The 17,346-nt window shown below is 39.5% G+C and overlaps 1 protein-coding gene across 1 annotated transcript in view; it reads right to left on the bottom strand.

Annotated features, from left to right (window-relative positions):
* Positions 1-15,104, bottom strand: part of LOC137007887 (A disintegrin and metalloproteinase with thrombospondin motifs 14) — a 101,506-nt gene extending 86,402 nt beyond the window's left edge. Inside the window, exons 1-2 of the mRNA XM_067369585.1 lie at positions 14,454-15,104; positions 13,789-14,165 (exon numbers count right to left, since the gene is read on the bottom strand). Coding sequence (XP_067225686.1) covers positions 13,789-14,165; positions 14,454-14,532 — 456 coding nt within the window. The 5' untranslated portion in view covers positions 14,533-15,104. The remainder of the gene's footprint in view (positions 1-13,788; positions 14,166-14,453) is intronic.
* Positions 15,105-17,346: the final 2,242 nt, after the last annotated feature.

The following is a 17,346-nucleotide window of genomic DNA, read 5'->3' as shown; positions in this document are numbered from 1 at the left end:
ACGATTGCGACTTTATATCTCAGAATTCTGACTTTATATCACGCAATTGCGACTTTATATCTCAGAATTCTGAGTTTATATCACGCAATTGCGACTTTATATCTTAGAATTCTGACTTTATATCACGCAATTGCGACTTTATATCTCAGAATTCTGACTTTATATCACACGATTGCGACTTTATATCTCAGAATTCTGAGTTATTTCACACAATTGCGACTTTATATCTCAGAATTCTGAGTTTATATCACACAATTGCGACTTTATATCTCAGAATTCTGACTTTATATCACACGATTGCGACTTTATATCTCAGAATTCTGACTTTATATCACGCAATTGCGACTTTATATCTCAGAATTCTGAGTTTATATCACACAATTGCGACTTTATATCTTAGAATTCTGACTTTATATCACACGATTGCGACTTTATATCTCAGAATTCTGACTTTATATCACGCAATTGCGACTTTATATCTCAGAATTCTGAGTTTATATCACGCAATTGCGACTTTATATCTTAGAATTCTGACTTTATATCACGCAATTGCGACTTTATATCTCAGAATTCTGAGTTTATATCACACAATTGCGACTTTATATCTCAGAATTCTGAGTTTATATCACGCAATTGCGACTTTATATCTCAGAATTCTGAGTTTATATCACGCAATTGCGACTTTATATCTCAGAATTCTGAGTTTATATCACGCAATTGCGACTTTATATCTTAGAATTCTGACTTTATATCACGCAATTGCGACTTTATATCTCAGAATTCTGACTTTATATCACACGATTGCGACTTTATATCTCAGAATTCTGAGTTATTTCACACAATTGCGACTTTATATCTCAGAATTCTGAGTTTATATCACACAATTGCGACTTTATATCTCAGAATTCTGACTTTATATCACACGATTGCGACTTTATATCTCAGAATTCTGACTTTATATCACGCAATTGCGACTTTATATCTCAGAATTCTGAGTTTATATCACACAATTGCGACTTTATATCTTAGAATTCTGACTTTATATCACACGATTGCGACTTTATATCTCAGAATTCTGACTTTATATCACGCAATTGCGACTTTATATCTCAGAATTCTGAGTTTATATCACGCAATTGCGACTTTATATCTTAGAATTCTGACTTTATATCACGCAATTGCGACTTTATATCTCAGAATTCTGAGTTTATATCACACAATTGCGACTTTATATCTCAGAATTCTGAGTTTATATCACGCAATTGCGACTTTATATCTCAGAATTCTGAGTTTATATCACACAATTGCGACTTTATATCTTAGAATTCTGACTTTATATCACGCAATTGCGACTTTATATCTTAGAATTCTGACTTTATATCACACAATTGCGACTTTATATCTCAGAATTCTGACTTTATATCACACAATTGCGACTTTATATCTCAGAATTCTGACTTTATATCACACAATTGCGACTTTATATCTAAGAATTCTGAGTTTATATCACACAATTGCGACTTTATATCTCAGAATTCGGACTTTATATCACACAATTGCGACTTTATATCTCAGAATTCTGACTTTATATCACGCAATTGCGACTTTATATCTCAGAATTCTGACTTTATATCACGCAATTGCGACTTTATATCTCAGAATTCTGACTTTATATCACGCAATTACGATTTTATATCTCAGAATTCTGACTTTATATCACGGAATTGCGATTTTATATCTCGCAATTCTGACTTTATATCACGCAATTGCGACTTTATATCTCAGAATTCTGAGTTTATATCACACAATTGCGACTTTATATCTCAGAATTCTGAGTTTATATCACGCAATTGCGACTTTATATCTCAGAATTCTGAGTTTATATCACACAATTGCGACTTTATATCTCAGAATTCTGAGTTTATATCACACAATTGCGACTTTATATCTTAGAATTCTGACTTTATATCACGCAATTGCGACTTTATATCTTAGAATTTTGACTTTATATCACACAATTGCGACTTTATATCTCAGAATTCTGACTTTATATCACACAATTGCGACTTTATATCTCAGAATTCTGACTTTATATCACACAATTGCGACTTTATATCTAAGAATTCTGACTTTATATCACACAATTGCGACTTTATATCTCAGAATTCTGAGTTTATATCACACAATTGCGACTTTATATCTCAGAATTCTGACTTTATATCACACGATTGCGACTTTATATCTCAGAATTCTGACTTTATATCACGCAATTGCGACTTTATATCTCAGAATTCTGAGTTTATATCACGCAATTGCGACTTTATATCTCAGAATTCTGAGTTTATATCACGCAATTGCGACTTTATATCTCAGAATTCTGACTTTATATCACACAATTGCGACTTTATATCTAAGAATTCTGACTTTATATCACACAATTGCGACTTTATATCTCAGAATTCTGAGTTTATATCACACAATTGCGACTTTATATCTCAGAATTCTGACTTTATATCACGCAATTGCGACTTTATATCTTAGAATTCTGACTTTATATCACGCAATTGCGACTTTATATCTCAGAATTCTGAGTTTATATCACGCAATTGCGACTTTATATCTTAGAATTCTGACTTTATATCACGCAATTGCGACTTTATATCTCAGAATTCTGAGTTTATATCACACAATTGCGACTTTATATCTCAGAATTCTGAGTTTATATCACGCAATTGCGACTTTATATCTCAGAATTCTGAGTTTATATCACGCAATTGCGACTTTATATCTCAGAATTCTGACTTTATATCACACAATTGCGACTTTATATCTCAGAATTCTGACTTTATATCACACAATTGCGACTTTATATCTCAGAATTCTGACTTTATATCACACAATTGCGACTTTATATCTTAGAATTCTGACTTTATATCACGCAATTGCGACTTTATATCTTAGAATTCTGACTTTATATCACACAATTGCGACTTTATATCTCAGAATTCTGACTTTATATCACACAATTGCGACTTTATATCTCAGAATTCTGACTTTATATCACACAATTGCGACTTTATATCTAAGAATTCTGAGTTTATATCACACAATTGCGACTTTATATCTCAGAATTCGGACTTTATATCACACAATTGCGACTTTATATCTCAGAATTCTGACTTTATATCACGCAATTGCGACTTTATATCTCAGAATTCTGACTTTATATCACGCAATTGCGACTTTATATCTCAGAATTCTGACTTTATATCACGCAATTACGATTTTATATCTCAGAATTCTGACTTTATATCACGCAATTGCGATTTTATATCTCGCAATTCTGACTTTATATCACGCAATTGCGACTTTATATCTCAGAATTCTGACTTTATATCACACAATTGCGACTTTATATCTAAGAATTCTGAGTTTATATCACGCAATTGCGACTTTATATCTCAGAATTCTGAGTTTATATCACACAATTGCGACTTTATATCTCAGAATTCTGAGTTTATATCACACAATTGCGACTTTATATCTTAGAATTCTGACTTTATATCACGCAATTGCGACTTTATATCTTAGAATTCTGACTTTATATCACACAATTGCGACTTTATATCTCAGAATTCTGACTTTATATCACACAATTGCGACTTTATATCTCAGAATTCTGACTTTATATCACACAATTGCGACTTTATATCTAAGAATTCTGACTTTATATCACACAATTGCGACTTTATATCTCAGAATTCTGAGTTTATATCACACAATTGCGACTTTATATCTCAGAATTCTGAGTTTATATCACACAATTGCGACTTTATATCTTAGAATTCTGACTTTATATCACGCAATTGCGACTTTATATCTTAGAATTCTGACTTTATATCACACAATTGCGACTTTATATCTCAGAATTCTGACTTTATATCACACAATTGCGACTTTATATCTCAGAATTCTGACTTTATATCACACAATTGCGACTTTATATCTAAGAATTCTGACTTTATATCACACAATTGCGACTTTATATCTCAGAATTCTGACTTTATATCACACAATTGCGACTTTATATCTAAGAATTCTGAGTTTATATCACACAATTGCGACTTTATATCTCAGAATTCTGACTTTATTTCACACAATTGCGACTTTATATCTAAGAATTCTGAGTTTATATCACACAATTGCGACTTTATATCTCAGAATTCGGACTTTATATCACGCAATTGCGACTTTATATCTCAGAATTCTGACTTTATATCACACAATTGCGACTTTATATCTCAGAATTCTGACTTTATATCACGCAATTGCGACTTTATATCTCAGAATTCTGACTTTATATCACGCAATTACGATTTTATATCTCAGAATTCTGACTTTATATCACGCAATTGCGTTTTTATATCTCGCAATTCTGACTTTATATCACTCAATTGCGACTTTATATCTCAGAATTCTGACTTTATATCACGCAATTACGATTTTATATCTCAGAATTCTGACTTTATATCACGCAATTGCGATTTTATATCTCGCAATTCTGACTTTATATCACGCAATTGCGACTTTATATCTCAGAATTCTGACTTAATAACTCGCAATTGTGAGATATAAACACGCAATTGCGAGTTAAAAAGTCAGAATTCTGAGATAAAAAGTCGCAATTCATCTTTTTTTTTGTGGAGTTTTATTTTTTTTTTTTTTTTTGGCAGAAACGGGCTTCCATAAACATTTAACCCAACAGCTGGGTTAAAATAACCCAATCTCCGGGTTGTGTCCATTCGTTAATCACACTTAAAATACAAGGTCAAGTCAAGCGCTTTGCACTGTGGGATACAGTATTCAACACTACAGTATTGTGCTCTGTTGCATATGCACATAAAGACCGATACAGTTGGTCATCCACATATTCTATGCACAGTATATTGTAGAAATAGATTTTGAGTCTCATTTTAACAAACATTTCAAAGCTGTTATTCTTAAGCCCTGCACTGTCATGCTTTTCCACAAGCAGGTCAAAGTAATCTTGAACATTTCAAGCTTGCACATCATAAATCGTGAATGCAGTTGCTCACTGCTAATTGCAGTTTGTAAAACCATTAAAGCTGCACAAATAAGCACTTCTGCAGCAGGCCAGACATCCGCTTTCATTTTCCCGTCCCTAAACAATATTTTCTTGAGCACAGAATGGCTGTTGTGCTCGGGACTCGCAGGAGAGGCAGCGCAGTATCGGTTCCGTCCGGGACAGCGGCGCAGGAGACAGCGTGTCATTGTGACAGCGATTACCTAAGCGAGTAATCAATGTGGGCGTAATGAATGATCTCATTGTGTGCGCAAACGTACTGGCGGAACAGAGACGCTCTGTGCTGCCCCTCGCGGAAATCACTGCTGCTGATGGGGGATTGAATTGCCTTGAAAAAGCAAAGCAATTTTCACTGCCTCCTAAAGCTCTTTGATTAAACTAATAACAGTGAAGACGACAACACAGACATACTGTCACAAAAGAGCTGGGCGTGTGTCGACAACAACAACAACAACACAAGCACATGTGCCCAGCGAACAGGAAACGTTCTGGCAATGTTCTCTCAAAGTTATGAACAAATGTTCTTCCGGTAACATTAATAGACAGATTGTTCTGGTCTTTAATAATGTTATTCAATCATCGTTCATGGAACTTTTTTTTTTTTTATGTTTTATTTGGACGTTCATCTAACATGTAACTACATGTTTCAGAACGTTCAGAGAACATTCAAAAGTATCATTTCCATAATGTTTGAAGATGTTAAAATGGAATGTTTCCTTAAAGGGATAGTTCACCCAAAAATGAAAATTATCCCATGATTTACTCTCCCTCAAGCCATCCTAGGTGTATATGACTATCTTGTTTCAGACGAACTCAATCGGAGATTTATTAAAAATATCCTGGCTCAAGCTTTATAATGGCAGTGAATGGGGTTTGAGATTTTGAAGCCCCAAATAAGCGCATCCATCCATCATAAAAGTAATCCATACAGCTCCAGAGAGTTAATACAGACCTTCTGAAGCAAAGCGATGGGTTTTTGTAAGATAAATATCCATATTTAAAACTTTATAAACTATAATAAATAGCTTCTAGTAGACGGCTGTATGCATCAATTTACGCGAAAGAGTTTTTTACATATCGCATTTCTGACTTTTTTCTCCAAATTCAGAGTTCACATCTCACAATTCTGACTTTTTTCTCTGAATTTTGAATTTACATATCGTATTTCTGACAATTATGACTTTTTTTCTCAGAATTCAGAGTTCACATCTTGCTATTGATTTTTTTTCTTGAAATTCTGTTAGCATCTCGCAATTATGACTTTTTTCTCAGAATTCTGGGTTTACATCTTGCATTTCTGACTTTTTTCTCGCAATTCTGACTTTTTTCTTGAAATTCTGTTAGCATCTCGCAATTCTGACTTTTTTCTTGAAATTCTGGGTTTACATCTTGCATTTCTGACTTTTTTCTTGAAATTCTGTTAGCATCTCGCAATTCTGACTTTTTTTCTCGTAATTCTGTTAGCATCTTGCAATTATGACTTTTTTGTCTGAATTCTGGGTTTACATCTTGCATTTCTGACTTTTTTCTCGCAATTCTGACTTTTTTCTTGAAATTCTGTTAGCATCTCGCAATTCTGACTTTTTTCACGTAATTCTGTTAGCATCTTGCAATTATGACTTTTTTCTCTGAATTCTGGGTTTACATCTTGCATTTCTGACTTTTTTCTTGAAATTCTGTTAGCATCTTGCAATTATGACTTTTTTGTCTGAATTCTGGGTTTACATCTTGCATTTCTGACTTTTTTCTCTGATTTCTGGGTTTACATCTCGCAATTATGACTTTTTTTCTCGTAATTCTGAGTTTACATCTTGCATTTCTGACTTTTTCCTCACAATTATGACTTTTTTCTTGAAATTCTGTTAGCATCTCGCAATTCGGACTTTTTTCACGTAATTCTGTTTGCATCTTGCAATTATGACTTTTTTCTTGAAATTCTGGGTTTACATCTTGCATTTCTGACTTTTTTCTTGAAATTCTGTTAGCATCTCGCAATTATGACTTTTTTCTTGAAATTCTGGGTTTACATCTTGCATTTCTGACTTTTTTCTTGAAATTCTGTTAGCATCTCGCAATTATGACTTTTTTCTTGAAATTCTGTTAGCATCTCGCAATTATGACTTTTTTTCTCGTAATTCTGAGTTTACATCTTGCATTTCTGACTTTTTCCTCACAATTATGACTTTTTTCTTGAAATACTGTTAGCATCTCGCAATTCTGACTTTTTTCACGTAATTCTGTTTGCATCTTGCAATTATTGTCAGATCTGGTTCTGTGTTTGGTGCTCTGTGGGACTTTTATGTTGAAGTTTTCTGTCTAGTTGCTGTGTTCTGTCCTGTATCCTGTGGCCAGATTGTAGTTTTTTCCTTTTTCATTAGTCTGCTCCAGCTGTGTCAGTTTACCTTGTTTAGCTCATTAACCCCTCCGTATAAATAGCCCTTTTATTCTCTGGTTCTCTGTCGGTCGTTGTTTGATGTCATGCAGGTGTCTGTGGTTCCCGTGTTTTCTTTGTTTTTTTTCTCAGTGTTATTTTGTTCCTGATTTATGCTTGAATTGTTTATTGCCATTAAATTCTCCCTGCATTTGGATCTTCACCTCTGCCTGCCGTCTGTAATTCCTCCGTTCCGTGACAGAACGACCGACCCGACCAAATGGATCCAGCAGGGAGATTAACACATCTCCGTCAAGGAGAGAACAGCACTGAGGACTATGTGCTGGAATTTATCAGGTTGGCACGTTTGACTAAGATGGATGAAGTTTGTCTGATGATCTTCTTTCGGGGGGGATTATCAGAGCCGCTCCGTTCACGCATGCCACTATGGGACCCTAACTGGACGTTGGAATGCTACATGGGTCTTGCTCTGGAACTGAGCGGCTCAGTATTGACTGAGGGAGTCGATACATTAGCACTCATGCCAGAGTCTTCAACTGTCCTGGACACCAAGTCACAGTTCCTAGTAGCTGGGATCGTTGCCGATGAAGACAATAGGGTGGTCCATAGATATTTAAGACTGGCATCGAATCTGGAGGACACACCGCTTTGTTCGGTGCGAGCGGCTGGCGTCTCTGCGATGGGGTCAAGACTGGGAACTCCATCCAAGATGGCCACAATGCCTGAGTCCGCTCCTGAGCCCGCTCCAGCCCGTGAGTCCGCTCCTGAGCCCGCTCCAGCCCGTGAGTCTGCTCCTGAGCCCGCTCCAGCCCGTGAGTCCGCTCCTGAGCCCGCTCCAGCCCGTGAGTCCGCTCCAGAGCCCGCTCCAGTCCGTGAGTCCGCTCCAGAGCCCGCTCCAGTCCGTGAGTCCGCTCCAGAGCCCGCTCCAGTCCGTGAGTCCGCTCCAGAGCCCGCTCCAGTCCGTGAGTCTGTTCCAGAGCCCGCTCCAGTCCATGAGTCTGTTCCAGAGCCCGCTCCAGCCCGTGAGCCCGCTGCAGCGCCCACCGATGAGGTAGGCACAGAGCCACCACCTCACCCACATAAACGGAGGAAGAGGAGGAAGAAGGCTTCCTCCATCCCTCAAGGCCCGGAGGCCTTCCCAGAGCCACCACCTCACCCACATAAACGGAGGAAGAGGAGGAAGAAGGCTTCCTCCATCTCTCAAGGCCCGGAGGCCTTCCCAGAGCTCGCTGTAAGTCCGGAGGCCTTCCCAGAGCAGCTCACGGTAGGCCCGGAGGCCTTCCCAGAGCAGCTCACGGTAGGCCCGGAGGCCTTCCCAGAGCCCGCTGTAGGCCCAGAGGCCTTCCCAGAGCCCGCTGTAGGCCCGGAGGCCTTCCCAGAGCCTGCTGTAGGCCTGGAGGCCACCCCAGAGGCCATTCTTGTGCCTCAAAAGCGCAATGCCCTGCCGGCGCCACCCAAGCGCCTTGCCCTGCCGGCGCCACCCAAGCGCCTTGCCCTGCCGGCGCCACCCAAGCGCCATGCCCTGCCGGCGCCACCCAAGCGCCATGCCTTGCCGGCGCAACCCAAGCGCCTTGCCCTGCCGGCGCCACCCAAGCGCCTTGCCCTGCCGGCGCCACCCAAGCGCCTTGCCCTGCCGGCGCCACCCAAGCGCCTTGCCCTGCCGGCGCCACCCAAGCGCCTTGCCCTGCCGGCGCCACCCAAGCGCCTTGCCCTGCCGGCGCCACCCAAGCGCCTTGCCCTGCCGGCGCCACCCAAGCGCCTTGCCCTGCCGGCGCCACCCAAGCGCCATGCCTTGCCGGCGCAACCCAAGCGCCTTGCCCTGCCGGCGCCACCCAAGCGCCATGCCTTGCCGGCGCAACCCAAGCGCCTTGCCCTGCCGTCGCCACCCAAGCACCATGCCCTGCCGGCGTCACCCAGGTTTATTGCCCTGCCAGTGCTGTCCTTGATGCTGGTCGAGCGGGCTCCACCCATTCCTCCAGTACCGCCCTGGCCATCAGCCAAGACGCCAGACCTGCCAGAACCTGCCTGGTCCATGCCTCCAGCGCCACCCTGGCCCTTAGCCAGGACAACAGACCTGCTGGAGCCTGCCTGGACTATGCCTCCAGCTCCACCCTGGCTCTCAGCCAGGACTCCAGACCAGCTGAAGCCCCCTTGGTCTGTCCCTCCAGTCCCACCCTGGTGTTCTGCCAGGACTTTAGGCCTGATGGAGCCTCCCTGGTCTGTCCCTCCGGTCCCACCCTCTGGTCCTGCTGGGGTTCCCGATTGGCCTGCGCCACCCTGGTCACCTGACCGGTCTGTTTTAGGCTGGCCTCCTGCTGAGCCTGTGCCACCCAGGCCACCTGACCAGTTTGCTCCACACTGGCCATCTGCCACCTGAACCGCCCCAGTCACCAACCTGCTTCCAATCTGCGTTCCTAACCCTCCATCCCTCCCCCGTTCCGCCACCGCTTCACCTCCCTCCAGGACCGTTTGTGGAGCGTCTGGAAGCCGCTCCTTTGAGGGGGGGGTAATGTCAGATCTGGTTCTGTGTTTGGTGCTCTGTGGGACTTTTATGTTGAAGTTTTCTGTCTAGTTGCTGTGTTCTGTCCTGTATCCTGTGGCCAGATTGTAGTTTTTTCCTTTTTCATTAGTCTGCTCCAGCTGTGTCAGTTTACCTTGTTTAGCTCATTAACCCCTCCGTATAAATAGCCCTTTTATTCTCTGGTTCTCTGTCGGTCGTTGTTTGATGTCATGCAGGTGTCTGTGGTTCCCGTGTTTTCTTTGTTTTTTTTCTCAGTGTTATTTTGTTCCTGATTTATGCTTGAATTGTTTATTGCCATTAAATTCTCCCTGCATTTGGATCTTCACCTCTGCCTGCCGTCTGTAATTCCTCCGTTCCGTGACAATTATGACTTTTTTTCTCGTAATTCTGAGTTTAATCCTTCCATTTCTGACTTTTTTCTCGCAATTCTGACTTTTTTCTTGAAATTCTGTTAGCATCTCGTAATTCTGACTTTTTTTCTCGTAATTCTGAGTTTACATCTTGCATTTCTGACTTTTTTCTCGCAATTATGACTTTTTTCTTGAAATTCTGTTAGCATCTCGCAATTCTGACTTTTTTTCTCGTAATTCTGAGTTTAATCCTTCCATTTCTGACTTTTTTCTCGCAATTATGACTTTTTTCTTGAAATTCTGTTAGCATCTCGCAATTATGACTTTTTTTCTCGTAATTCTGAGTTTAATCCTTGCATTTCTGACTTTTTTCTCGCAATTATGACTTTTTTCTTGAAATTCTGTTAGCATCTCGCAATTCTGACTTTTTTCTCGCAATTCTGAGTTTAATCCTTGCATTTCTGACTTTTTTCTCGCAATTATGACTTTTTTCTTGAAATTCTGTTAGCATCTCGCAATTATGACTTTTTTTCTCGTAATTCTGAGTTTAATCCTTGCATTTCTGACTTTTTTCTCACAATTATGACTTTTTTCTTGAAATTCTGTTAGCATCTCGCAATTATGACTTTTTTCATGTAATTTTATTAGCATCTCGCAATTATGACTTTATTCTCGCAATTATGATATTTTTTTCTCTGAATTCAGAGTCCACTTCTCGCAATTCTCGCAACTCCCCTTCACCGGGAGTTTGATTGACAAGCGATTTAACCAATCAGAACGCCGAATCCGCCATTTTGTCCAACAAAGCAGTCAGGAGTTAGAAGATTAACCTCGGTGGAGTTAAACTTGAAAAATTGCGTATATTGACATCTTTTTGTGTTTGAAACAACATTCCTTCTGATGTTCATTGATGTTTATTTGACGCTATAAATGAACTAGTTGGAAGAGATGATCGGTTCATGAGCCGCTTGAGCTGAGGCGCTACAGCAATCTGTCACGACACATTAAAGAGCAACAAAACGGTTTTTATTGTTTGAATTTCTTGAAAAACTACACAGTTTGAAAGCTGGGACTTTGTTTAATATCATAAGTAACCTGCTTTGTCTTGTCTGTTGACATGTTGTCAGTGTCCTCTTTGCTCTGCGATGTATTTTTCACTGCGTGTGGCGTGACAGCGCCACGGCTTGTCGGACAAAGCAACAGTAACTAAGGGGGGCGGGTCTTTGCGAAGGGTCAATTCTGAATTTTTTCAAGGAATTCTAAGTTTACACCTCGCAATTCCTTTTTTTAAATGTTGCAATTACCTTTTTTTATAGCTTTATTGGACTGTATTGGAAATATGCTTCCATACACACTGACACGCCACATAACTATGAGTTTGCAAGACCTGCAGCAGCTTTCTTGCAGTCTGTGTTTTGATTTCGAGACTTGTGCACTGAGGAATGACCACTATCAAGGGTGCACTTACTCAGCTGTAAAGGGTCAAAAGAGTCAACTGAATCCATGCATGAGGTGTTTGGGGAAGTTTGAGTACGTGACCTAAACAAATCCTCAAGACAGCAAGTTTCCATAAAAGATGAGTCAGGCAGACGCCAGACACTTCTTGTTCCTGTTCGGACAGGATGTTGACTGCAGCACAGCACGGATTGGGTTTCAGCAGCTAAATTAACAACTCCTGTCATTCTCTGGGTAAATGTGTGTAGTGTGACCCTTGGATAAGGACATGAGAGGGACAGACTGACATTATTAGTTTGACAAACCAGAAAAGTGAAAGTATGGTCAGTGCTGGTGGACATGTGAATCTTACGTAAGAGCTGGAAAGATTGGAAACTACAGCCATTTGACAGTTGAATATGTCCGGAGGGCAGCAGATAATCAGTAACCTCAGATTTACACAACAGTTTGAGCACACCATTATAATGAATACTGAAGCCCTACTGGATGCTACACTCACTGTGTCCCAAAACCTGCTGAGCGGCAAAGCTTGAAGCATCTGATGCCCCAAAATACTGTCCATATTTGGAGCCCTCTTATGATGCCACATGCTGTACAAGCCCAAAACCTCTGTCTATGTTTGGAGAGCAACTGTGATGTCCAAAAAGCTTTATGCTACTATGCTGGCCAAAAATGAAAGGGGTGGTTGATTATGATTTCACTTTTTAACTTTAGTTAGTGTGTAATGTTGCTGTTTGATCATAAACAACATCTGCAAAGTTACGACGCTCAAAGTTCAATGCCAAGGAGAGATTTTAAGGACTAAAACAAACGGCTGGTAGGGACTACAACAAGCTTCTTCCGGGATTAGTGACATCACTAACCCTAAAATTTACATGAACCCCGCCCCCGACAACATGCAATAAAGGGGGCGGGGCCATGTTGGTCTGCTTTAGAGAAGAGGAAGAGTTGTTGTAGTCGAGTGTTGTTGACATGCCGTCATTTTACGCCGGACTGCTTCACAAACGAGGGTCAATTCAACACAAAAGATGAACATGACGCACATGCTAGTGGATGAGTTGAATCAACTCCACAGCAACTACATCAATTTATCCACTAACCATTCAGAAACGTCAAAAAGTTGTAACTTCTTCCTGAGTCTCTCCATCAGTGTCGACTCCGGTTTGAACAATGTAAGGCTGAACCAAAATCCTCATTTTGGCTGCGTGAGATTCTCCAGCTTTGTTGTTGTTGAGCTGTTAAAGCTCCGCCCTCTTCTGGAAAGGGGGGCGGGAGCAGCAGCTCATTTGCATTTAAAGGGACACACACAAAAGTGTTTGAAATATATTGTATTGCTCCTTTAAAATTAACCCAAAGTGTGTTTAATGAATAATAATTAAACAATAAACATTTATTAAATTGCTTTTAATAAATGTTCACCTTTTGATTATTATTGTTGCCTCCAGTAATTATGTCTGATTTTTAATTTCCAGCGTATTTTGGGTTCATTTTAAGCCAGACATATTGTCAGTTTTTAAACAATAGTTGAGTTAAATAAAACTACCCAGCACGTTGGTCAAACATTTAACCCAATCACTGGGTTTGTCCATTTTCAACCCAACTTGGGTTGTTTTTAACCCAGCTTTTTTTAGAGTGTAACGTCATAAAAAATGGAACAAGGATTTTCATACTAGCTTTATCCAAATTCAAATTTCTGCTATGAAAATGTATGCAGATGAGTGCATATTTAATTAGATGCCTGATTTGCATATTTAAAGTTGTAATACATTGCAAATGTTTGCAATTCTTAATGTAACCAATCAACTTGGGAAGTATGGTGATATTGATTAATATCTTATTCACCTGGGGCGTCTTGCCTTTAATAAATGCTGCACATGTATTTATGCACAAAAATGCTGAGATTCTGTATGCACTTTTGCACGTATGATGCCCAAGGCTGGCATGAGGTTGGTGAGCCATTACTTACCAGTCCATCACAGTTACTGATGGCCACTGAGGCCTTCGGCATGTCCGTTACATCCCCGGTAAACACACAGTCTCCGAGCATCCGCTCTTTGGCCTGTTCCTCAAAATCCTCCTGCCACTGAACAAACGCTCCAGGGGCCACGAGTCTCCTGTTGGCCCTCAGGCGCAAGTGCAGCTCTTTTCCAAACACCGTGACGTTGAAGAACAGCTGTTGCCCGTTCAAGGCCGTGTGAGGCGTAACGGGGGCGTCGCGCGGGACCCGTTTCCTGCCGGAAGGTGACGCTCTCGCTGAAAGCACGTGAGACACGAACCGGCCGCGCGCGTCCGTGCTGAACGGGACCATCAGACCGAATTCACTCAACTTACCGGAGAGATTCCCTGACAAAAACAAACAAGATTTAATTATTGACAGAAGATTGCATTAAAAACTTGTGCATAAACAAGAGACAAAGCGCAAAATTAAAACAAATATTAAATGCATGAACAATTTACTAAAAGAAAGGGGCGAGGAATGTTTTATGAATATAAAAAGTTATAATGTTCTATATGCATGCACAAATTCCTATGCATGCTCTTTCTTTCTCGATAAACGTACTTGTGAATAACAACCAGGTGTGGAATATTACACTGAAAAACAAGGATATGACATAAACCAGCTTCTCTTACCATGAGATTTTGCAGCCTGTCTATAGTCCAGAAATAAGAGGTTTATCGTACAGTACATGAATAGATAAATATAATCCATAGCTGTGGCAGGGAGAGCCAATGCACGAGACTTTTCTTCTGGAAGTACACTGAAAACTCTCCTCCTGGACGCGTTTCATGAGGAACAGTGTGTTTGAGAAAGTTGTGAGGAACTGCAGAGCATTGCGAGTGTCACTCCAAACTCCAGACTGACGGACACGGGGAGTTTCTGCGGAGTTCTGATGGACTGAAGTGGACTGGACTCAGACGGGACAGCCCCATCACTGAGAGCTCATGACGACAGCTCGAGCAGGAGAAAAAAGAGAAGACAAGACCGCCTGAAGCTCCACACACGTGGAAAAACGCGGCTTTAATGGAGAAATATGCTTTTAATCAGAGAGAATTCGCTGGTTTGAAGTAGTTAAATGCATTGGAGAGGCTCTGTGGTGCTTTTGTTGAGCACTTTCGCGCATTTACACTTCGGCGGAAAAAGGCAACTTTTGAAAAAGGCATTTAAAGTGATAGTTCACTAAAAAAAATAAAGTTCTGTTATCATTTATGCACCAATAAAGCAAGTCATAAAAACAGTTTATGCACTATATTCTAAGTCAATTTTTGAAATGAGAAGTCCTTAACAGACCCTGTTCGATGCCTTCTTGTGGAAAAGAGCAGCATGAAATGTATTGTCTGTCTTTTTTTTTTTTTTTTTTTTTAGTTGTTTGTCTGTCTGTTTGGGAGGGGCTGGGGGGAATGAATGGAAAAGAACGATAAAAAAATAAGTTTACTGTATGATAAGGCCGTAACCATGTCCTGAACATTGGGGGGTGGGGGTGGGGGGGGGGGGGGGGTTGGTATCTTGTTGGTACAAAATTTTTTATGGGGGTTGGTATCTTTATTTAAAGAAACTTATTAAAAGGGATTTAAGGAAATAAAGAAGAAATAACAGTGGTAAAATAAGTTCTAGGTGTAATTATAGCCTATATTTAGTCCATTTAAACTCTTTGCAAATAATATTTTATTTAAAAATATGCACACATTTACTCTTGTTTGCATGTCTACTTCCTTTGTACAGAGTGTCTATTTACACTAAGTGTAAATAGTGTCTCTTGTTGGCAAATGCTATTTACACTAGCTCCGCCCACCAATGTCTGGTTGGGCCACTCAAGTTTTAAAAAGGATGTACAGAATTCATCATCTTCAGTGGTGCAGCAGTAGTGAGTAAGGTTTGCAGACCTGGCTTTTAACACGGGTTCAAATCCGCCTTATGCCAAGCTTATATTTATTTTCAATAAAAATTTAAATAATGCTCTAGAAGTGGAAATAAACTGCAAATGAGTGTTTAATAATATTAAAAGTATCTATTGGGTAGGGTTTGGTATGGACCACCGCACATGACATGCAAGAAAAAAAAATTAATTGTGGGCACGATTTACTAATTCGTTATTTTTATTCTCCCAATAAGGCAGCATCCATTTAATAATTTTATTAAATAGAATCATTTACACTCTATGTATTATTGCATCCTGTTAATGTACAAAAATACTGAGGTGCAAATAGTATCTGCCAATATGAAGTATAGATAGCATCTAATTACTATTTACTCTTATTGCAAAGAACTGATACTTTTACATGGTGAAATATAATCTATCACTATTTTCACTTAGTGTAAATAGCATCTGTCGCTAAGAAAATGCTGCTATTGTCATTTAGTGTAAATAGCATCCGTCGCTAAGAAAATACGCTATTTTCACTTAGTGTAAATAGCTACTGTCGCTAAGAAAATAAGCTATTTTCACTTAGTGTAAATAGCATCTATCGCTAAGAAAATACGCTATTTTCACTTAGTGTAAATAGCATCTATCGCTAAGAAAATACGCTATTTTCACATAGTGTAAATAGCATCTATCGCTAAGAAAATACGCTATTTTCACTTAGTGTAAATAGCATCCGTCGCTAAGAAAATACGCTATTTTCACTTAGTGTAAATAGCTACTGTCGCTAAGAAAATACGCTATTTTCACTTAGTGTAAATAGCTACTGTCGCTAAGAAAATACGCTATTTCCACAGTGTAAAAAGCTAATATCTCTAAGAAAATACGCTATTTTCACTTAGTGTAAATACCATATATAGCTAAGAAAATACGCTATTTTCACTTAGTGTAAATAGCTACTGTCGCTAAGAAAATACGCTATTTTCACTTAGTGTAAATAGCTTCTATCGCCAAGAAAATACTCTATTTTCACTTAGTGTAAATAGCTACTGTCGCTAAGAAAATACGCTATTTTCACAGTGTAAATAGCATCTATCGGTAAGAAAATACGCTATTTTCACTTAGTGTAAATAGCATCCGTCGCTAAGAAAATACGCTATTTTCACTTAGTGTAAATAGCTACTGTCGCTAAGAAAATACGCTATTTTCACAGTGTAAATACCATATATAGCTAAGTAAATACGCTATTTTCACAGTGTAAATAGCATCTATCGCCAAGAAAATACTCTATTTTCACTTAGTGTAAATAGCTACTGTCGCTAAGAAAATACGCTATTTTCACAGTGTAAAAAGCTAATATCTCTAAGAAAATACACTATTTTCACTTAGCGTAAATACCATATATAGCTAAGAAAATACGCTATTTTTACTTAGTGCAAATAGCTACTATCGCAAAAAAAATACGCTATTTTCACAGTGTAAAAAGCTAATATCTCTAAGAAAATACTCTATTTTCACTTAGCGTAAATACCATATATAGCTAAGAAAATACGCTATTTTCACAGTGTAAATAGCATCTATCGCCAAGAAAATACTCTATTTTCACTTAGTGTAAATAGCTACTGTCGCTAAGAAAATACGCTATTTTCACAGTGTAAAAAGCT

This window comes from Chanodichthys erythropterus, chromosome 19 (assembly GCF_024489055.1).
Source record: "Chanodichthys erythropterus isolate Z2021 chromosome 19, ASM2448905v1, whole genome shotgun sequence".
NCBI classification, from domain to species: Eukaryota; Metazoa; Chordata; class Actinopteri; order Cypriniformes; family Xenocyprididae; genus Chanodichthys; species Chanodichthys erythropterus.
This window is presented reverse-complemented; position numbering and strand designations above follow the sequence as displayed.